Source organism: Vicugna pacos, chromosome 2, assembly GCF_048564905.1.
Source record: "Vicugna pacos chromosome 2, VicPac4, whole genome shotgun sequence".
NCBI classification, from domain to species: Eukaryota; Metazoa; Chordata; class Mammalia; order Artiodactyla; family Camelidae; genus Vicugna; species Vicugna pacos.
The window spans coordinates 88,364,527-88,388,307 of NC_132988.1; the positions used below are offsets into that span (position 1 = coordinate 88,364,527).

Genomic DNA, 23,781 nt, shown 5'->3' on the forward strand with positions numbered 1-23,781 from the left:
GCGGGGAGCGGTGCTCCGGGCGCACCCGGGCGCTCGCCGCCGCCCGGGGCTGTGCCGCTGCAGGTGCACGGCGGGCGGCGGGCGGTTACGCGGGATCCGGGCGGGGGTACGGGGTCCCTGCGTTCGGGGGAACCTCGTTAGCCCTCCTCCCAGGCCTGGCTCCTCCTACTCCAGGCGTGGGGCTCGTGCCCGCTGCTGCCTGCGCGCACCGCGCCGCTGCTCGCATCCCCCCCACCCCGCCCGCTCCTGCCAACGCTTTCCCCTCCTCCTCTTCCTCCTCCTCCGCCCATCACCGCCACTACGGACGCCTTCGCCTCCTTCTACTCCTCGCGCCGCCGCTGCCACCGCTCCTCGCGCTCTCCTTCGGCTTCCATCAGCTCATCGCTCCCCGCTCGCCCGGCTGCTGCAGTCAATCTCTCTCTCTCTCCCTCTCTCCCTCTCTCCCTCTCTCTCCCTGTCTCTCTCTCTCTCTCCCTCTTTTTCTCTCTCTCTCAAGTTTCCTATCTCTTCGAGATCAGGGCAAAGGGAGGAAAACACCCAGTTCTGCTTGCTGTTTCTGGTAAGGTCGCACGCGTTGGTCCCAGCTGGGACCATGACTTCCCCATTTACCTTTGCCTCCCGTGCATGCCTCATCTCCCCCCGCCCGACTCTCAGATGCTCGCTGGCAACCGAGGAGGCTCGGGTCGCCCCCTCCTCCCCAGAACATTTAAAAAACAATTTCGATACTCTTCACCAGAAGCGTATTTGCAACTACAATAAAACCCGAGACGCCCGCCCGGCCGGGCAGCACGTTAGCCTGGCTTTTTTATAGTCTCCAACTTTGCACTCGGTGATCGCCGCTGCCTGCCTGCCTCTCCTGGATCCCGGAGCCTCACGCTCCTGCTCGGATTGTGATCCTCGGCTCCGGAACAGCTGTCAAACGCGTCGTTTCGCAGCAGTTAATCCGAACCCGTCTGCCTCCAAGACGTGGTCTTGGGCAACTGTGGATGGGCAGTGAGGGAGGTTATTTTATTTATTTTATTTTAATTTATTTTAAAGAGAGTGAAGTAGTGAAGACGTGAGGACTGCAGTTCATTGTAATGAAAGAATAATAATCGAAAAAAGTGGGCTGGCTTCCCTTTGCTTTTCTCGCTGTGGATGCGGGGGTGGTCTTGGTGGAGGGGACTGTGGCACGAAGTACCCATCTCTCCTCCCCTTTTTCGGTCTCCCCTCCAAACCATTCTATTCTCTAGCTCAGGGTCCCGTGTGTTATTATTACGTGTGTGTGCACAAAACAGTGTTTGCTTACGATGGGGCTGGGGGAAGTTCCTGGCAGAACAAAGTCTGATTATTTGGTCGTCTTTCTTCCCAGAGAAGAAAAGAAAGAAAAGAAAAAAAAAATCCTTGGGTCATCACAGCCTACACTCACTCCGCTGGAATAATCTCCATATGCTTTAACTCCAATTCCCAGTGGAAATGTTATTCTTTGGGGCCATTTGGTTGGTGAGACTGAATGTAATTTTAAGTCTGTTTTGTTTTTCTTCCAAGACTTTACAAAGAGTGGCGATGAAGACGAAACTGAACGTCCACAGCATGCAGTTGCTGCTTCTTGTTTTCTTGGTGTGGGACCCAGCCAGGTGAGACATTATTTACTGTTTTTGACATTTTAAATTCAGGGTAAAGGTGTATTTCTCGAATGCCATCAAAACAGAGGTGGCTTTTTGCGAATCTGAAGTATTCTGAAGGATCATTTCTCTTGAAAAAAGGTTGTGCCAGAAAACTGAACTATAAAGTGCAGACAAGTAAAAGTTCACTGCTTCTTGTTTTTAGTTATAAAAGACAAAAATGAATAGAAACATTTAAGAAAGAGAGAAAAGAAAAAAGAAAGAAAGAAAGAAAGAAAGAAAGAAAGAAAGAAAGAAAGAAAGAAAGAAAGACCACCAAAGAAAAGAATATCCTTTGAATGACATATTCTTGCAAGGAACTGAAGTGGTTAAGTTATGAGCCACTGTACTAACATTAAAATTCAGTAAAGAAGCCAACTGTTTTCCTTTCAGCCAAAGAGAAAAGCACAAACTAAAATGATTTGAGTGTTAACTTCTTTTCTTTTTTCTTTCTTTTTGGTTTTCTTGCTTCCTTCCTTTTTTTGCTTAAGTGGTCTTGGCTCTTTCAGTCAATATAGAAAAACCAAATGATGTGTGAGTCTCAAACCTCTAGGTGGAGGTAGTATACAACTTCACAATCACAAACAATAAAACAAAAGCTTGATTTATTAATCAACTTTTCATATTATTGATTTAGAGATTTTTTTATTCCTAAAATTGTCCTGTCATAAAAAGTACTTATTTTGCAAATGTAACCAATTTTATTTTGCTTATATTCTACAAACATGAAATTGAAGTTCTATTGCTTTCAATAACTTCATCTTAATTGTAGTCTTTTCTGATTTTTATCATCAGATAATAAAAGTCAGAAAAGTGGCCATCTTTTATTTACTGCCTAAATGTAGGCTATGGTTTTCAAAATACCAGAAGACTTAAAATGTAAAATTCTTAAGAATGTCCATGTAACCATTCCTTTAAAAAAAAGAACAGTTAGTCTCTATGATTTTGTAATGCCTTTATTTCCATTTGAAATTTTTATTTTCCTGTCTGAGTAATTGTCAAAGTATGAAAATACTTTCTAGAATTGAGGGATCTGTTTATAAAGCCTTGTTTTTAATTGGAAAGTATCTCTTCATTTAAAATCTTAGTATTGACTTTAGAAAGCAAATGTGGTATGTGATTAAAAAACACTTTCCCATGAAAAATCCCTAAGTGGAAGTTTATGACTATCTTAGGGACTGTTTTTAAAATTAGCTTAAGGCAATATAAAAACTTTTGAGGCTTGAAGGTATGAAATAATTTGCTTACATAATTTAAAAATGTTTATATCAGTATTTTAATATTTTCTTTTCTATCAAGAGAGTATTTGAAGTTGGTTACCAATTTTTTTATGTATTACTGCTATTTTTAACTACTAGCTGTGTAATCATTTAAATGCAAATGAATTCTGTCACTGATATTTCACACAATACACCTTGATCAGAATGCAATTACATGTAATCTTTGATTTTAAAGGAGTAAGTAAACTGTGGCTAGTTAATAATCACTGGAAGTCCTCAGTCCTTATCCATATTTCCGTCTACTAGTTTTCTGTTCTATATTTGACCTGTAATGTTCATGCCAGTATTTTATTCTATTATATAAACGATTCTTTTTTGGGGCCAGTAATTTAAATCTCTGAATCATTCTGGGTATGAAAAAAAAAAAAGGCAGTGAAAAGGGACATTCTGTTTTATACATCCAGTTGCTTCTGCACCAAATGTCACAAAATCAGGTCTCTGGCTTTCTGATGGAGAAATAATGGAGAAAATCACTGTTGCTAACCCTTTTCCGGTGATATTTTAAGACCATTTATTCTTTCCGCAAATTTATCTCACGTGCACACACACACACATGCACATACAAAGTAGCTAAGCATTTTAATCTTTGGATGACCTCTGTCACTTTCCTCAGAGACCAGTCAGGAGGGGTCCTCCTCCAAGGCTCTCTGGAGCTGTGTGTGTGCTGCTGATCCTCCCAGAGCCCACCTCCACCTCCTGGCTACATTGGAGCCTGGCACACAGCCAGCGGAGTTTCCCTGATGTCTATATTGCACTTGGCCATTGGGTGGAGGTATACCCAAAGTAAGGAAATCATCTTGCTTTAAAAGAGAAAAAGACATAAAAAGAAAAGACATTTATGAGGAAGGAAGAGAAATTTTGTGCCTCCAAGGAGGCAGTTCATTTTCCAATTAATATTCAAATCACTGAAGAATTATGTCAGGGGTCCCTTTGGTTTTTGTACCTTTCTAAATGCAGAGTAACATCACTAATACTGTCTGCATGTGATACTCTACAATCATAATATATTCTAGGGAGTGGATTTTAGAAAAAATGACTAGTTCACACAGAATGCTATGTGTTAGAAATCTGAAATAATTTTGACATCAAACTTTCTGATAATCTAGTATTTACTATCCATTTCCAACAGCATGTTTACCTTTCCCACAAGCAGACTGGTATTTATAGAAGTGGAAAAAAAAAAAAAGGAGGAAAACGGATGGCACTGATAGCTTAGGGAGCCTTAAAATTCAAATCAAGGAAGAAGAGCATGTTAGCGCTTGCAAAACACACATATGTATATATATCAGCTTGTAAAATTATCTGTTTAGGTTGGTGCTGGCTAACATCCAAGAAGATGAGGCTAAAAATAACATTACCATCTTTACAAGAATTCTAGACAGACTTCTGGATGGTTACGATAATCGGCTTAGACCAGGACTGGGAGGTAAAAATAGTTTTCTTTTTTTTGAACTCTGACAAAATAATGCCTTTAAAAGTTAAGGGTAATATTTATATTTTAATAGGTTTTTAATATATGAATGTATTGCCCCATACTAAACAAACATAGATAATAAAAAATAAGGTATATGAAATAAACATTATTTCTGATTTCTTTTATACATACACAATGTATTTAACATATGTTTTATAGAAGTCATATAGAGCCCAGACTTTGTGCATGAAGAGTTTTTAAATTAGTTTTATTCATAATGGCTAAGTTTTTCAAACTTAGAGTATGTGAAAGTGTAATGTTATTGGGCAGATGCGTTTGTGCAGTATCTCCAGTTTCCCTCACTGAATTTTACAGATGCCTACTTTCATATTGGTACAGATATGGAGATATGAAGAACATAAAAAAATGATGAAAGACTATCTGGGTTGTATTTCAGGAAATACACTTATTATTCTGTGATGATATTTCTTGACGCATGCATGTGACGTTTCTAAAATACAGCACAGGTCTGACATTCTTGAAACTTCCAAAGGCGTTTTAGATATCCTTTAGCTGTAGGCCTAACTTTGTTGGGCTGTGGCACAGTTTGATTTCGAACTTAAACATCTATTTTCAGCTCAGAGAAACAAATCTGTTTTTATCCATAGAGGTGAAAGAAATTAAGCTTGGCTAACATGTTAAATTTTAATTGTCCTTCAGCATAGTTGGCTGATGCTAAGGGAATTAGGTAAAAGTAGGGTAGGTGTGTAATTCCTAAAATGATTCTAGTCAAATTATTGTTATTCAACAATTCTGACATGTGTATATGCAGACATATATATATTATCATTTATATAACATTTTTCATATATATTATATTTATTAGGATGTTCAGATTAATTAATAATTCAAAATTAAGACAAATTATTTGAACACTTGATACTGATAAAAGATTTGTATAATTATTCTGATTATCACCAGGTTGGCAACTTTGCAATATTAAGTTGCTTGAAAAGATGTGTATTGACTAAATGCCTGGATGTTTATGTAAATACTGTCTTTGAAAAATATAGGTTGTTGTTAATTCTATACATATATTTGGCAGTTGTGTGGTTTGCATTGCTCAGGAGCTGGAAAAGGTCAGGAAAGACCCAACTTGTTTTTAAATAATATGCCATTTAATTGCTGTTAGTTTTTGTCTTGAATCCTGAGTGGTACGTCGTATTGGAAAAGAGAAGTGCTAGGGAGGAATGATGTTCAGCAATATGACACATGGTATCTCTCAGGGAGAGCTCAGTTGTTTCACGTACAGTTAGTTTAGTAAAAGGAAAAGAAAAGAATGTTTCCTTAGTCATGGAAACATGTTGAATGACCATGAATATAAGGAATTACTGTCCACGTCAGCCTGTACAGCAAGGAGCTCATGTCAAACTCATGCAGTAGACAAATGCCCAGCATAAGGCTGTTATAGTTCATGATGGTGGTTTGAGAGGTAGACTGCACTAAAGCAGATTTTTTCCCAAGGCATAGATTTTATCACTTTTAAATAAATCATATGCTGTCAAAACCTTAAAATATTTGAGCTAGGTCTTGGATTTTTGTCTCTGAGTTTCCAGGAGCAATATTTACACCATGGGCGTCTAGTCGGGAAGTAAAAACTACTTGTTGCAGGTCATGGGTATCACCATTTACTGCTTCATATTTCTTTTGTAAAATCTCTTCTATTCTCTTCACCTCCCTTGTCGGCATTCGCATATAGATTCTTGTCACTGTGTTATTTAGGTTAATGCATTTGACTCAGTGGCTTTTCTTGCTTGGTGTGTTCCTTCCTCAATCCTTCCCTGACATTGGACATATGCTAGTATCTCACAGTCAGATTAGCCTTCTTTTGGTTGATGCTTTTCATGTGTCATTCTCTTCTCTTGATCAAATACCCTCAGAGGTTCCCCACTGCTGTTGGTAGACAGCAATGAGGGGGCAGTGGAAAGAATATAGGCCTTGCGTGCAGATAGATCTAGATGAGAAATTCTGCTCCATCTACATACCCAAAATTGTGCCTTGGCCAGGGGATCTGTTTACTTTCATTTAAAATGGCCATGATGTATTTAACGTCCTACCTTACAGGGTTGTTGAAAGGATCATAGAAACAAAAGTGTACACAAAGCAGGTCCCACATACTGTCAGTTAAACAAAATCAATTCCTTTCCTCCTCCTGTAAATTCCTAATTTGACAATCAAAAGTTTTTACAGTTTACTTCTCTGCTTCATTTTCCCTTTGCCATCCGTCCATCCTGCACTTCAAAGTCATCTCTTCATTTTCTCATGAGAATCCATCTGCTCCATTGGCCTTTGATCATGTTATCCACACTCACTAGAATTATTTTTCCTTATCCTCTCTGCTGATCTAAACCCCAGTTTTCCTGTGAAGACCACCTCAGCATGGGTCCTTTTAGTAACAATCTTTCTTAACTGAATTGAAACGCCCAGATTCAATTTTCTCTCTGTTGAATTTCTTTAGCGGTTGTTGGCTCTGGATTGCATGTGGTACTTATTATTTGCTACCTTGGATTATTTATTACCTTTTTATGTGTCTCTTGTTACCTGAACAAGATTGTGAGCTTATTGAGGCAAGATATTGTATCATGAATCTTCTGCGCTCTCAGTAACTAAATATTGATTTGCATATGGCGGCCATAAAATAAAGGTTGATTGCTTGATTAACTTTTCTACGACCAGTTAATCATCTGGAAAATGGGGCTACTCAGATCTGGCTGATCTTTTAGATGGGAATGTTGAGGTGATATGTTGAGCATCGTGCAGCAGAAAGACACCGTGGCTTAGTGGAGAGAACCTAACTTTAGACTGCAGAGATTTAGCTTAAATCCCAGCTTTAGTCCTGTGACCTTAACAATACTTAGCCTCTCTGGGGCCACATTTGTCATCTATAAAGTGGGATTACTATTAGTATTCTTAGGGTTTTTGATGAGTATTAAAAACTGATATATGCAAAGGATTTAGCAAAGTGACATATAGTAGAGAATTAATATAGAACAATAACTAGAAGCCCTTGAAAATTTTCATAAATATACTCTGGTACATTTCTGTAATTATTATGATTATTTCCATGTCCAAAATTCTTAGCCTGGATGTTCATATGTCATTTCAAATAGAAAGTTCAAGGAAATTATTTGTATCATTATGTCCCAGAAATTAATAATAAGGGAAAAATTGAGTTTGATTCAATTTTAATATATCAAACTGAACATCTCTATTGATGGGTAATCTGGATAATTAATCTCAATTATTACTTTTTTCCTTTGTAACTTTAATATAAATGAGTGTATAAGGAAGAGCAATCAGTTTTAGATTGAGTGAGAAAAATTGTTCTTTTCACCTAGCTCTACAACTTACTAGATCTCATCCTAGACAAACTACTTAGACATGCTGAGCCTTGGAGTTTTCTTGGGGAAAATAGGCTCGCTAGTATTTTATTCTGAGAGGAGGAGGGAAAATTGGGATTCATATACACAGCAAAGATTATACACTACATTGAGTGATAGGATTTAGGTGTTTAATGATTGTGGGTTCTCTTTTTTTCTTCCAGTTTTATTGAGATATAATTGACATTTAGCAGTCTATATATTTGTGGTATACAGAACAATGGGTCCTCTTTTAACTATGGGTCTGATCACATCACTCAACAGAGCAAAATCCTGCGATGGTTTCTACTTCAATCAAAAGACAAAATAGATTTCTTTCTGTGGCTTCCAAGGGCCTGCATGATCTATCTTCCTGTCCTTTCTTTGGCTTCACATCATACAACTCTCCTTGCTAAGCCTGCTGCGGTCACGCCGACTTCCTTCCTAACACACCAGGATATTCCTTGGAGCTTTTTCCCTGACTGTTCCCCCTTCCCTGGATATTCGTTGATTGCACCTTCTCAGTGAGGCCTACCCTGACCAGTCAAATAAACACTGCAGGTGTCTGCTCGTTAGCAAGTCTCATCGCTCCCTCACCCCCACTTCTGATTCTTCCCTTACACCCATGACCAGTTTTTCTTCTGTTTCTTAGCACTCAATATTTTAGTATACAAGATAATAGTGTTTTATTATCAGTACGTCAGTTGCTTATTTTTGTCTCTTTGGTAGAACATAGGCTCACTGAGGTTAGGGATTTTTGCCTGTTTTGTTGTTTGATTCCCAAGCATCTAGAACTGTGCCTGGCACATAGTAAGCATGCAATTAAATGTTTGTTGAATGAATTTTAATTTTATTCATTTATTTCATTTTTTTTGCAAAATAAAATATATTTTATTTTTGGAAACAAATATGTGTTTGTCTCAGTAAGAAAGCACAACTGTGTGAACATCCCCTAACCATGTCTGCCATCTAGCTCCTGTTTTCCTTTCTCGAAGCATATTCTGCTTATGTGTTCTGGGTTTTTATTTTATGTTTAATTTTTTTTAAATATTGCTTTTTATTTTTTTGTTTCTTAATTTTTTTGTGTATATATTTTTATTGAAATATAGTCAGTTTACAATGCTGTGCCATTCTGGTGTACAGCATAATGCTTCAGTAATACATGAACGTACAGATATTCATTTTCATATTCTTTTTCATTATAAGTTACTACAAGATATTGAATATAGTTCCCTGTGCTATACAACACATATAAAAGATTATACATCATTTTTTTTTCTTAATATGCTACCATGATGAAAAGACTCAACTAGAGAACTTACCTTATCCTTAAAATCATCGAAGCAATTATCATTTAATTATCATACTGGCCTTTCACTCTTAGCATCAGAATATTTTAAGCTGACTTTTCACTGAATGGAAAACAACTATTACACCAGTTATTCAAACTCTTGACTTACGTCAGCTGTGATTCTGCCCTGAACTAACTGTGATTTTGGGTGATTCATTAGTCCTGTCTGCGACTTAATTTACTCATCTGTGAAATCGGAGGAGAGATTCTACTTACTCTGTTTATCTCTCAAGGATATCGTGTGGCTCAAGTAAATTAAAATTTTTAAGAAAGCATAACGTGACATACAATGGATAGATGTTAGTATTGTTAGAAACAGCAGAGGAGAGTTGTTTAAGGAGAACATCCTCTTAGAAGGTAGTATCCTTGAAAACATGCCAAGAAAACATTGGTAGGTCTTGTGCATTTGGTTGGTTTATTTCTTTGTAAGTCTGGAAACCTGAGATGAATTTACTTTGATATCTTATCTACCAAGACCATACATACAGATTAGTTAGAACTAATAACTGAATCAGTTTTTCCCTTTTGTTTTCATTTTAGTCATTGGAGCTAATAGCTTGGGTCCCACCTATGGATTTTCACATTCCATAAGAGGCTTTTAAATTGTTAACTGAATAAAAGAAGCAACCTTTGTTTTTTGGACCAGTTTTATGGGGTCATTGAAAAAAATGAGTGTGAAGACAGGCCTCATATATTTATGACAGCTAACATCCACGATGCTCAACAGTGACAACTATTAGAAATGACAAGGCTTGGTATCTAAATTATAGATTCAGTCTGGAAAATCTAGATTGAGTACCATGCTTAACTGCATTTTGAAAAGCTGTTTCAAGGAGCTTGTCTAGATAGAATTTTCCCCCCAGTGCTCTTGTTTTGTACTCTGAAAACTCGAAGAAGCTTTCTTCTTAAAGCCCATGAAAAACATGATGTCAGATTATAGACTTAGGGTCTGAGGGTCAGTTTCCAAATTCACTCTTGGATATTTCCCCTCAGGCTATAGAGAGATAGATGATAACATGCTTGTATGAGTTTTCCTAGTCTCAAATTTATAAACACAAATATAGGCTATTCAGTGGTTAAAATCAATACAAAAAAATCTGACCTCTCCCAGAACCTGAGTACATCTGACCTCAGGATAGCATTGCATTATTTTAGAAAGTAATGAATGGTTAAGATCAGTGCCTTGGAACACCAGCATCTTTGGATTTGAATTCTGTTGCCACAATACATTGACTCCAAAACTTTTAGCATGTTACTCAACCTCTTCTTGCTTTGGTTTCTTAATTTGTAAAATGAGGGAAGTAAAAGTGTGTGACCTATTGATTTGTTAAGGATTTAATTTAATTTATTTTTTTTTAGCATCTAAATCCTTTGGAGTGACTGGCAGACAGAGTAGGAACGCAATACTTGTAGATATTATCCTACTATGAAAGCAATAGAGGCCATCTCTGTGTTTCCCTTCATTTATAAAAGCTGTGACTTCTAAAAAAAGGATAAATTGTGGCACAAATCATCTATTTTTAAAGAAAGGGTATATTTGTGTGTTTCTTATGCTATTGATTTTATTTTGTAACACACCTTTGTGTATGTGCTGAATGTGTGAAAACAAAGCCAATCACAAAAGAAATATGTTGTATTTATTGTTCTTTATAATTATCATTGAGACATATAACAATTTGGCATCATCAATTCATGATCATGAATTTGCCTATAAGAGCAAAGTTATATTTACAGAATGAAAACCTCACCATATGGTGTAGAGTATGATTTCAGGGACATAAAACTGAACGTTTGTCCACTGTCCTAACCTGGGATGTGCCAGGAACTTGAAAGGCAAAAGCTATGGGTCTTGTAGTTACAGAGTGCACGCCTGGTGCTCGACTGCTTCCTATGAGGTGAGGGGGCGGCAGAGGCATCAGCAAGGAGCTCACACTGAGAGGGATCTGAAATCTCTATACAGAACTGAAGGGTGGGGAAAGGACAGGTGATTTGCAAGCTGAGCAGAGAGGAAGCGACTGAGCCCTTAAGAAGTTCTAGTCTCAGATGCAGGCAGGGTAAACTTCAGGCATGTTGAGCCTCCGCTTAAACATGGTGATGTTCAGCCTTCTCCTTGTTCAGCAGCTGTGACTGGGGCTGCTGCTCCTGGAAGAGGCATGAGCCGCAGACAATGCAGTCTCCATTCCCTTGTGACTCAGCCTTCTGAGGTCCCCTCAAGTGCCTTCAGTTATCCCTAACCTTCAGGATAAACTTTAGGCATGAGAAGATTTCAGAGCCTTTTTCACTCTGCACCACATCTTCTCCACCCACTTGAGTTTGCCAAAAGGTCACAGGAAACACCGTGTTTGATTCTTTCATGAGTGAGAAAATGAAGATAAGCTGGGGTGATCTCACATGAGTGTGTAAATAGCTTTTGGTAAAGGTGTAAATGATCAATATCAAGTTATTTTTCATTTCCTCTTTATTTAAAATGATTTTGTGAGAGGCACAGAACAGAGAAAGCAGAAAGGTACTAGGTGCCTGAAGCAGAATGCTCTTTGGGAGGCTGGGAACTCTGGGCATGACTTTCAAAATCAGTTCCTTCAAAAGTGTCAGGGGCCTGACGTGGTATCCTCCCCGTGACATGGAACTAGTTTGCACTTTCACGGTGCATTCTGGCTTAAACTAGAAACGGGCTAATGTTAGGTGCAGACTTTTGGATTCTTTTTGATATTTTGAAGCAGATGAAGAAACACTTTCTGTACATCCTCACTACAGATCTGTGTTGCTTGCATCCTCGTTGTCAGGGAATGTGCTAAGATGGGCTTCTTCAGAAATGGTTAGAGTGAAGTTTTGTAGAATTCTTTCTCAGTATGTTGTTTTAATTATACATGTATATATATATATATACATACACACACACATATATATCTTGTGGTAATTTTATAGGAAATACAGACTCAATGCGTACATGGCAGTAATGGTATACACTAGATTGGGTGGTGGCGCTTTCTTCCCAAACAGCATCTCCCTCAGAATTCACGGGGGCATCACCAAAGTGCGTGATCCAGAGAATACTACCCACGTTTTAATCAACTGACGCTAAGGCTTTGTTTTCACCTTAAAACATTTTGGGTTAATAGCTGCTTCTTCTCTCAACCATTGCTGCTAGAAAGGCATTGTTCACAGTCCTAATTTTGAGGAATTATTATTTTTGCTCTTTTAAGCACAAGCATTCCTCACTCACCATGTTGTTTCCTCTCTAGCTTTTAAGCTCAGGTGCAAGCAAGGGTTTTTCGTTTTCTCTTTCTCTTTCTCTTTCTCTTTTTCTTTTTCTTTCTTTCATCCCTTAATAAGCAGTGGATAAATGGGACCATAGGCATCCATTTGTGTTAGTATTATTTTTTTGATTGCTGCAGCCCAGTCATATTGCAGAAATCTATACTGGTAGTGGCCATGGCCCCTCATTGCCTCTGCAAGTCATTACTTTTCAATATGTTAACATGAAAAGAGTCAAATGAAATTATTCTAGTATCTGTTCCCTAACACACATATGTTGAAGGCTTATGATGTGCCAGACACTTTGCAGGATATAAAGATGTACACGGGGTAGTGTTGGTCTCCAGGGGCTGAAGTTCCTTGGAAGGCAGATAAGAGAGGTACAGTGTGATTCTCACAATAACTTGAAACAGCACAACGCATGTTCCATTCCAAGAACATGCTATTGAAGTTTAGAGGAATAAGAAACCAACTTTACTTGTACCATACAACTGAAGCTAGCCAAGTTCCGTGTCTATAAGCGTAGCTCATTCATTCAGGTGTTTCTTACCAAGGGCCAAGGATTTGCTGGGTCCTGGAAATGCTGGAATAATGAACAGGACCAGGTCTTTAGAAATTCATATTGCACCATATTTTGGCTCTTTCTGCTTTTTGAGTATCCTAACATCGGTTTCTTTACTCTTTCCTTAATTACAAATATTGTGTAATTACACTGTGCTTTTCTTTTTTGAACTGTGAGTCTTTTCCCATAAGGAGAAGGGTTGGTTCTGATATATTTACTGTCAGGCTGAGAGTTGTAATACCTACAGAAGAGTGTAGCATCCAGCAAGCATGCCACTCTGTGTCTGTCGCAGGATTGTGAGGGGGTTTATGGTAAGGGTGGAAGTCCTAGAGGTAGTAGGGTATGTATTAATTCTAGTGGAAACTTCTGGATGCTCCTCAGTTCTCTTTCTAAGGAAGACTTATTTTCTGCCTTATCTTAATTTGTTTTGAGCTACAGATGAGTTAAAAAGTAACTAGACAGGCCCTGTGAAATTAAAAAAAAAAAGACATATGAGTTGTACTATTATGAGTATTTAGTTTATTTCTTGTGAATTTTGGATGTTCCTGACCCAACACAGAATTCTGAAAACTTGTTTTTCTCTTGAAATACCATCATTCCTCAAGGTACAGATCTTGTCACTTATGAGTGAGGTATCATAACAATGAAATTAATGTTGAAATTTAAAGAGCTTTTATATAGTAGTTTACCAAATTAGGGATATCAACTTGTAAGATGCATAGAGATCCCTTCAAAGTCTCCATGGGTTTTTGCATTTTAAGTAACTTACATTAGGTGGTAGTTTTGATACCTTTATACATCAAATTACAAGCTGAAAAACTAGCATGTAGGGAAGTATGATTCCATCTCCATCTTAATTTAATATGAATTAAGTACTACCAATTTTTGTTTAATCTTCTTACATTTCTTGTTTATTTAAATATTTAAAATACGCATGATTAGAAACAGAAATAGTTTCACGTAAAGTTCAAAAACATAGTACTCTGTTATAAGAACATTCCTTTTATGAATATCTTTGTTGACATTCAGGTTGTTAGTTCCTTATTAGGGGATTAAATGCAAAACGTAGCACAAAGATTGTTCCAGTAGCATGTGTGGCATTATTCTTTCTGTATAAAAGTATTTCAGTATTCTTAGAGGGTAGGTTCGGTTAGGATATTACTAAGTTGACTTAAAATGTAATAAAAGGAAAAGGAAGATTTCCCTTCTTCTTGAATAGTATCCACAGAAAATGTGTGTCCAGAAGCAGATACTGCCATTTTCAACTATTTTGCAGAGATGGTCAGTAAAGTCTAATAAATTTTATGACTATTTTAGGCATGTGATATTGTAAGTGGTACAATTGGATTTTTGTCTCTTGAGTAGAGGAGTAGAGTTAGGTCACAAAGTGAAGGAAGGTTGAAGAAAGGATAAAAAATTATTAATGCCTCCCAAGAGCATTCCCAAAACTATTGTCTAGATTATGTTTTGTAGTGATACCTAAGTGTCTTAGTAAGTATTGGAAAGGCATTTGACTTCCATTAAGAATGTAAAAGTATTGGGTGCTTTTAGAATGGTGTGTGTGTGTGTGTGTGTGTGTGAGAAAAATTTTTCAGGACAGAAGAGAGCTCCAGACTTAAGTCAGAGGGGTAGTTTGGAGGAGGAAGACAAACATCATGGGATGTTTTAGAAAGAAATGAGAGGCTTCCAGTTTACTCCTGAGATGATGTTAGATTTTGAAGCAAAAATACTGAGTTCCTGCTCAGATATTTGGGTTGGAGGGTCCACATTTTTTCCATTATATGAAGTTTTTAGAAGCCTTTACCAGAGAATTAAGCAAATCAACCATAGTCAGAGAATTAGGGTAAATGGAACAAATTCATTTTTGTTATCATGATTACATAGAGAAACTCTCCAATTCTCAAGAAAAGAAATAGTGGGCTAAAATGCCAGCCAGGTTTACAAGAAGGATTAGAATTTTGAATACCAAGAGAGGAAGTCTTAATTAAAAGAAAATGGGATTCCAAGGCTGGTGTTCAGGTCTAGTAGAGGCGACTGGGGGTGGGGGTAGATTTAATCAGTTATTTAGGGCATGTGAAAGGATAATCGTTGAAGCAAAAAATGTGAAGCTGATGACTGTGCTTTGAAGAATAGCAGAGGACTCATCCAACAGCTACTAGAGGAAGAGAAACTCTAGAATCTTAAGAGTAAATGGAGTGGGTTTAGGTGGTGAAAATGTTATAATGGAACGGGGGTAAATGTAGAGCTATTTTAATGGAAGCTGTCAATAGAGCATTAGTAAGAGAGCAAAGTCCCTTTAGTCCCTCCAAACTAAAACTGAGAGCATCCTTTTATCATTTTGAGTAGCTTTTGCCTTAGTAATGATCACAGAATTATAGGATCAATGAAGACTGTCAAGAACTATGGTTACCAGAGGGGAATGAGGGGAGGAAGGATAAGATTAGGAGTTTGGGATTAACAGATACACACTACTATATATAAAATAGATAAACAACAAGACCTATTGTACAGCACAAGGAACTATATCAATTTCTTGTAATGAGCCATAAAGGAAAAGAAACTAAAAAAAATATATGTATATATGTGTATGCATAACTGAATTGCTCTGCTGTACACCTGAAACTAACATTGTAAATCAACTACACTTCAATAAAAATAGGAATATTAGAAAAGAAAAACATTAAACAATAAAGCACTTTTCTCTTTAAAAAGAAAAAAAACTACACGTAGAGAAACATGATCAGTGGTGCTTATATTATAGTATGTTGGCATTTAAAGTAGGTTAAATATCAAAAATCGATTTGCTATTCTTAAAACATATAAATCAGAATCATAGGTCCTGAATTCTTACAGGAGAACACCAGATGGATGAAGCAGTGAGGAGAATATTGCTGTAGCGGAAGAATTCCTTTCAACTTTCATTCTTTCAAGCTTCCCAGATAATCTGCACACTCCTGGGGGTGTTTCTGGCTGCCACCAAACTGATGGTCTGACTCATAGTATTAGCTCAGGGAGGGTAACTGAGGGTTTACATTATCATCTGTGAAGTTCGGGGCTGATGAGAAGTCCCATGGGGCCGAGCTGCTGACTCAGGATGGAGATGTTTAGGTTGAGACGCAGTTCTACTTGTTACACTGATGTCGCCTGCCTTTGTCAGCCAATTTAGTCTTTGTCATTTTTGGTGACGGATTCTCATACAGGCATGCCACCCTCACACAGCGGACTGCTGCCAGTTGTGGGCGCAGCTGCAGTTTCTGCTGCCATTGCTGCTGCTTTGGACCAGCCGAGAGGTTAAGCAAAACCTCTCACAGATACGGCAAGTGTTCAGGAGCATGTTGAAGTGAGTGGATGTGAAAGTTAGTGGGAAGTGACTCTTCATCAGATCCTTTCTCTTTGGGGAAGTTTTGTGGCCTGTCATTGCTCTAATTTTCCCCCACCCACTCAGAGAGGGTGGTGTGACACTTCACATACTTCTTTCTGAAGACATTAGCAGAAGATATAATACCCCAAGGGGCTTTTTATAGTGTAAATTTAATGCCACTCGGAACAAAGGAAACCTAGCTCTATAATGTTGGAATAAAAGAATAAGACATAAGTGAAAGAAGAATAGCATGGGAGCCTTTATCAGTTAAGGATGTGTTTGAAAGTAACTGAAATGTCTATCGGCAGTGGCTCCAATGGATATCAGTTTTTCTCACAAACTAGAAGTCTAAAGGGAGGTGGCTCCTAGTACTGACTAAAGTATTAAATGATGACATCAAGAACATCATCAAGAACCCAGACTCTGTTTTATTCTTCTACTTCTTCCTAAACGTTGACTTCAGTCCTTACGCTGTTAGCTTGTGATCCCAAGATGGCTGCTGCAGCTCCAGCTATCATATCCATCGTTAAGGCTGGACTAAATTGGCAGGGACTGTGCCAGCTCCCGTAGTTCCCTTCATCAGAAAATTAAACCTTCCCACCACTTGCAGCCAGTGTCCATATTTATATCATAGCTATTTCAAGCCAGGATAGCATCTGGAAAAATGAGTACTCTACCTGGGGGTGGGCACAATTCCGCTCTGAATAAAATTGGAGATTTATTACAGAGAAGGAAGATGTATTGGATATTCAGTAAGCCACTGGCAATGCCTATCACATTTACTAATGCTAATAAAAGTTGCTTAATCATTGAGGGATAGGGTATAGCTTAAGTGGTAGAGCTCATGCTTAGCATACACAAGGCCCTGTGTTCAATCCCCAGTACCTCCTCTAAAAATAAATAAGTAAACCTAGCTACCTCTCCCCCTAAAAGTTAAATAAATAAAATTAAAAATTAAAAAAATATTTTTAAAAAGTTGCTTAATCATTTTGTGCCTCAATTTCCTACTCTGTAAAATGGAAAATATTAATTCCAATAATGAGTTGATATAGTTAAGGCACTTAAAACTTTAATTTGTATATGAATAACCTGGATGGTGATTGTCAAAATGTAGATTTTAATTCAGTGTATCTCCATGAAGCTCAAGATGCTGAATTTCTAATAGGACCTGGGTGATGCCAATGCTGCTGGTCCTTGGGCCTCAGTCTGAGTAGCAAGGAAGTTCTCAGCTAAGACTGCCGCATTGTACAACCTCAGGGGGCATTCATGAAGCATACAGTGCAATGAAGAGAAGAGGCCCTTTAAGTACTCATTATTATTATTACTATTACTATTATTACTGTCATGTTTTACTCTGACAATTAGGAATTCATAATTTATGTTTCTAAAGGTTGCAGTGATAAACCTTACATTTTTCAGAGTACAATCACAGATAAAGTCATTCCTTATGATAATGCTTTTATAAAATTGCAAGTAAATATTAGGTTGACCATTAAAGTCTGTGGATATGATTTGTAATGTTAAATTCAATTTCTCTACTCAGTTATCAGTACACTCTAATTCTGTCACATTCTATATAAATAAGGTCATATCCCTATCTATAGCTATAGTTAACAAATTAAAACTAATTTGTGGTAAATGCATGGTGGCATTTGAACTCTGCTTCAAAAAATGCATTGGACATTGCAGTTAGCTAGTCTTGGGGAAAATACTGACATGAAGCTTGTATCTATGGCCATACTACCCTGAACACTCCCGATCTTGTCTGATCTCAGAAGCTAAGCAGGGTCGGGCCTGGTTAGTACTTGGGTGGGTGACGTCAAGCTTGTGAACTAATAATAATTCATTATAAAAAACTAATTTAATTCTGAGTATATTACTGTGGTAAATAAAATTTTACCAAATGTGTAATCTTGAAGGTAAAAAAATAATAGAGCTCTCTCTTTAAATTATTTTATATTCTGTTTAAGTTGCTCCAAAATTTTATTTTTGGACAGATGAAACGTGTGATTTCCTTTAAAAAATATTATACGTGGTTTGTATTAGAATGCTAGATAGAGACCAGATTATAAACCCGGAGGATCCAAGTTCTTAAAGAATTGACTGTGTTTTAATTTTAAACACACTAGGAGACAAAAGGGACTTTGCTTCGATCAAAAGAGGCTGTTTTGGCAAAGCAGTGTACAAGGGCGTAAATACACTAGTTTCTATATGAAAATCCCCTTTCTTTCTATAAAAGGCCAATGATTATCTTCATGCCTCAGTTTCCAAAACATGAAGTTGAGGCAACTGTAGCTAATGATCTGCAATACCTCTTCCATCTAAAATTTCTGCCATCTTTTTGTGTCTTGTTTCAAGGCAAATAGAGTAGAAAACAAGTTTCTTGGAACAGAAATCTAAAACCAATTTTTCCTTCGTTGTAGAGAAACAGATGAGTATGGGCTGAATACAAGTTAGCAGAATAAGGCTGCTCACCCTCCGAAGTGTGGCCATCTGAGAAGGGTACAAAGGCTGTTTGGTCTTCCAACTCCGAGCAGTTAGGAATTTGTACAAAACTAGGTACTTCTATTGCATGAAAATGCCAGTAAAGAACTTCTCTTAAAGCTGAGCATGGTTCATTAGGAAGTCATAGGTACAAGTGAGGTAGCGATAAATGTGCCAAGTTATATTTGCCAGCATTCTACACATCGCTGGACATTGTCTCTCTCTATAGGATGTAGTTGGCCACATCTCTTCAGAGCTCTCCCTGTTTGACTTCTCTGCTCTTTCTGATATTGTAGATCTACCTCCTTTTGAAACTCACTCCTCTTTCCTGATCCTTGGTCTCTCCACTCTCCATCTTCATTCTTTGGTTTTTTCTTTATTTTCTCCCTCCCCGAATGTGGGCGCTCTCCAAGATTCCGTCCTTTGAACTCTTATTGCTTTTCACTTTCATGATTTTCCCAGAAGAATTTCATTCAGTTCCATAGCCTCAAATAGTAACCTATCTGTAGATTGTCTCTCCTCCTGCTGCTGTTTTCTGGTGTAAATTTGCTTGCTACTGCCCGGACGAACTCTTTTTATGACCACACACTACTTCCAGGATCAAGCCCAGAGCACTTAAGGTGGTAGTTTCTACAGCCCCTGGCCTCTGTTCACTCTTCCGGCCTCATCTCTGACAATTTATCACTATCTTGCATGAAGTGGTGTAGATTACCTGACCTTGTTTCAGTTTTTATTCTTTAATGCATTTGACTTTCTCTAGCCTGTGCGCCTTTTTACGAGCTGTTGAGTCTACTGGGAACACATTTTCCTTTCTTCAGGTTCCGGCTTGAAAATCATACTTTCTAGTAATCTTACATGACTATCATCCCTGCACACACACACATCTCTGTTGAAAAAATTACCCATTACTGTATTTGCCATAATATTAACATGCTCTTTTGGTAACTCTATCTTTCACCTAGTGGAATCTAAGAGCTTTAAAGTCAAAGATTTATGCCTCCTTGTCTGTTGTTCTAGCCCCAAGTGTATGTGTACTGCTTCTAGAAGGTAGATAATCATAATATTTGTTGAATAAGTGAATAGACTCCTGATGAGCCGTGTCCTTTCATGCACGCATTTCTCAAACTTCTAGAAACTAAATTCATGAATTTGCCACCTGAAATTGCTTTTCTTCCTGTGGTTCTCTTTGTAGTGGTTAATGGTATCCACATTTGTCAAACTACAAGAGCTAAAAATCCATCTGAGAATGGTTTTTCAAGTTTTCTTTACTCGTTCCTAGTCTCCTGACTTTAATTCTGTATCCTCAATACACAGATATCAACATGATTGGTGTGTTTCTGTTTTTAAATAAATACTCAGCCTAAAGCATTTAGAAATCAGGACCCTTGCAATAAAATTGTGGATTTCTGTCTCCTCTTTTAAAAATGGCAGATTTGGTCATCCTAGGCTGAAATTCCTGATGACAGAAATTGAAATTGAAATTGAACTGATGACAGCAATTGAAACTAAGTAACAGCTTTCCCTACTAGAGAAGGTAGATCTTCCACATTTAATAAGCGTTCTCATTCAGTTCATGCCCCTCAGTCATGCTGCCTGCCTGGCCAGTAAATAGTGTCCCAAAACACCTGAGTGTATAAACCCAGCCCTACCCTACTTTCTACATTGCCAGGTTATTTTTAAATTAGATTTAATTATGTAATTCTTTTGCCCAACACTCTTCAGTGGCTTTCTTTTTTCCCACTTTCCATAATATCCAGTCCATATAACAAAACACTCAGAAAAAAGAATATGGGGACCCAAACTAGCGCTTCTCTTGGGCAGGTCAAGTAGAAGAATGAGTTGACATCATGAAGACTGAAGAACTGGAGCACATATATTTCTTGTTTAAAGAGAGTTCCACTTCTTCTGATTCTTGCCATATGTGTCTGAGATCAGAGTTGCTAGATACTCCAATTATTTTTTGAAAGTTGTTGGAAATATCAGTTTTTATGGAAAGTTTTTTTTTTAATTTAAATGCCAATCACTTCTAATTCTAATCAAAACAAAATCTTGTGCAACTCAAACAAAACATAACAAAGAACTATTAGTTTGCAGCCCCCGGCCCTAAACCAAGATTTCTCATGAAGGGTATGAAGGAATCAGTTGGAGAATTTGTCAAATGCACATTTAACAAATATTCAGTAATTCACAAATTATGCCCAAAAATCTGCATTTCATCAAATGGTCTTCATTCTGATACAGGTGGCCCAAACACTGGACTGAATCATCCTAAGTTTCTGGTTAAAAACAATGGTATCTTCCTTTATTCTCCAATAGTACTTTATTAGTGATCTTTTAGTTAAAAATGAAAAAAAAATGTGTATAGAAAGATCACTCTGTCACCAGGTGAGTCTGGCTAGGATTTTCCTCAATATCTTTGAAGAGGGACTTTTGTGCACCACTGTTCTAAGCTGGCTCTCAATTTTATAGGGTCAGAGACTTACCTTTGTTTACTAAGTGTATTAGTCTGAATTAACTGAATTATGCTGCAGTAACAAGTCTCAGCTTAAAACATGTTTTATTCTCTCTTATTGCTTATGACCCGACACTGTTCACTGAGGTTGGATGGGTGTGCAGGGTTTGGGCTCTCTGACACATCATCCTCCCTGAGGGTCTCAAGGTGATGGACTTTCGCCATCTAAAATATTGCTGGTCACGGTGTCAGGGAAAAGACATGGGATCAGGAACATACTGTCGCTTAGAGCTTCTGCCAAGACAATGTCACTTCTCAGATTCTTCGCTCAAAGGCAGGCACATCGACATGTTTAACTTCCAGGGGGCAGAGCAGTACGACTCTACAATGTACTCAGAAGTAGAACTGAAGACATTTGGCAGCTTTAAGATTACCATTCATAGCAAGAAGTACCCATTTCTCAGGGTGTAACTCATCTTCGATAGTGACAGATAATGGGCACTGCTTGATGATACAAGTCATATCTTGTTTCAAGATATGATTCAGAAACTATGTTTTGTGGCCAACACGCTTAGTGTGTTTATGATTTGATTATTATGCTTTTTTGACAACTTGATTTGCTATGCCTTCAAAGCCTTCTTCCCCGACTCCTAAGCATAAAGAGCTTTGCTGTTTGGGCTGTGAAACCAGAGCCTGAATTTCAGGTATTTAAGAGGAGATGGTCTTTGAAATGTTAGCCTGAAATCTCAAACCTCCATGACAATAATTGCCAGGGAAAGTGGAATTAAATGGATGAGGAGCAGAGGCCACATCTTTCTAGTTTGCTACTATGTCCTCAGTGCCTGGAAGAATACCTAGAATTCACTATTTGTCAGTTGACTCTGTACGTGAATCCAATGCTCCAACATAAAAATACACAGACGCATTTATACTTTGGATAGCTCCTTATTTGGGGTTCTCATATACAGTTTAGGCATTTAACAATAAGTTTTAGTGCTCACTACAGCACATATACTAAAATTTGAATGATACAGAGAAGATTAGCATGGCCCTTGTGCAAGGATGACACGTGAATTCATGAAGTGTTCTATATTTTTTAAAATAGCTAAACAGCAAGGTCTTACTGTATAGCACAGGGAACTATATTCAATATCTTGTAATAGCCTGTAATGAAAAAGAATATGAAAAGGAATATATATGTATGTATAACTGAATCACTATGCTGTACACCAGAAATGAACACAACATTGTAAACCAACTATACTTCAATACAAAAAAAAGTTAAAAATCTATTACTTTAAAAACTCTTTCATGATTTTTAAGATGACTTTTCTCCGATGTACATTTTTCACATATATTGTTTATATTTTCTTCTAGGCATTATAAAGTTCAATTTGTACATATAACCTTGTTATCCATCTGAAATTTATTAATGAGATACAGATATAAATTTATCACAGAATTGTTTATTGTGTATTATTTCTTTTCTGCAGTGATTAGTGATCTTATTATATATTAAACATCTTTAATAAGCCCTGTTTAAAAAAAAAGTGAATTTTATCTTTAAATGCTGGTGATTTGGACCTCCAGCATTTCTTACAGTGAGGCACTCTTCTCAGAAACAATGTTGATTGATAAGTGGATTCAGTTGCTGTGCTGAACCTTAAATTCAACAGCACATATTATTAGAACCATTAGGATGAGCTTGGATTTACTATAGTGAAATGGACTCATTCAGCGGCCTTTGCTGTTGCTGAATTGGGATGAACACATGAGTGACACTTGTGAACCAGAGGCCCCATGGGTCCTGTTGTCTGTAGGGCATTCGGGACTGCATTCTAACACCGAAATGAAAGCACTGTAAGAGCCACTAGTTGCACGTGATAGAAACAAAAACAAGACGACAAAAATGTATTTCAAAAGCCCGAGAAGCATTAAGTCTAAATGTTTTTCTATGTTGAGATTATGCAAAACCATTATTAGTTTCATACAGACTATTGGAATTTTTTAGTTGTCTTGCAGAGGTTATCTAATAACATTATAAAATGATGTGAGTCATAATAAATCCGTAATAATAGTACCTGCCATGTTTTGAGTGCCAGGTAATATGCTAAGCACTTCACCTAGGATTTAATATTCACTATTAGTCCCACAAGGGAGACAGGTAGTTTGATGAGCCCCACTTTTTCTTCTCATTAAGAAAATGAGAGCTGGAGACCAAGTATTTTCCCTTTGTCACATAATTATTTTGTGATAGAATGAGCATTCCAACCCATGCATGTTTCTTTAGAGCCTTTATCTGATAAATCAGGAATTAAGAACCCCCAAATCCAACAGGGGTGGTCAATAGCAATGAGAAAACCTCTGCTCTGGGAGCCTCTGGATAAGTCCCTCTGAAAAATGAAGACTGGTTTGCAATCCCACTTATTTATTTGTTTGGGGGGGGTCTCTTTATCACATTTCTTGGTCAGCCTTGACTTGGACATATGTCCTGGATTTGGATCTGGGTTCAGATATGAAGCAACAGAAAGGACATTGATTAGTAGAAAATCTGTTAGGG

The 23,781-nt window shown here is 37.6% G+C and overlaps 1 protein-coding gene and 1 non-coding gene across 3 annotated transcripts in view; both read left to right on the plus strand.

The window, feature by feature from the left end:
* Positions 1 to 349: 349 nt before the first annotated feature.
* Positions 350 to 23,781, plus strand: part of GABRA2 (gamma-aminobutyric acid type A receptor subunit alpha2) — a 110,457-nt gene continuing 87,025 nt past the window's right edge. Inside the window, exons 1-3 of one of the 2 annotated variants that reach the window (XM_031687571.2) lie at positions 350 to 559; positions 1,539 to 1,616; positions 4,234 to 4,349. In XM_031687571.2, the coding sequence (XP_031543431.2) occupies positions 1,546 to 1,616; positions 4,234 to 4,349 (187 nt within the window). In that variant the 5' untranslated portion in view covers positions 350 to 559; positions 1,539 to 1,545. Of the gene's footprint in view, positions 560 to 1,530; positions 1,617 to 4,233; positions 4,350 to 23,781 lie in introns of those variants that run through there. The other variant, XM_031687577.2, reaches the window with a different exon arrangement.
* On the plus strand, positions 22,215 to 22,318 carry LOC116276839 (U6 spliceosomal RNA). Its single transcript, XR_004186323.1, has one exon. It is a non-coding gene; the product is annotated as a U6 spliceosomal RNA (small nuclear RNA).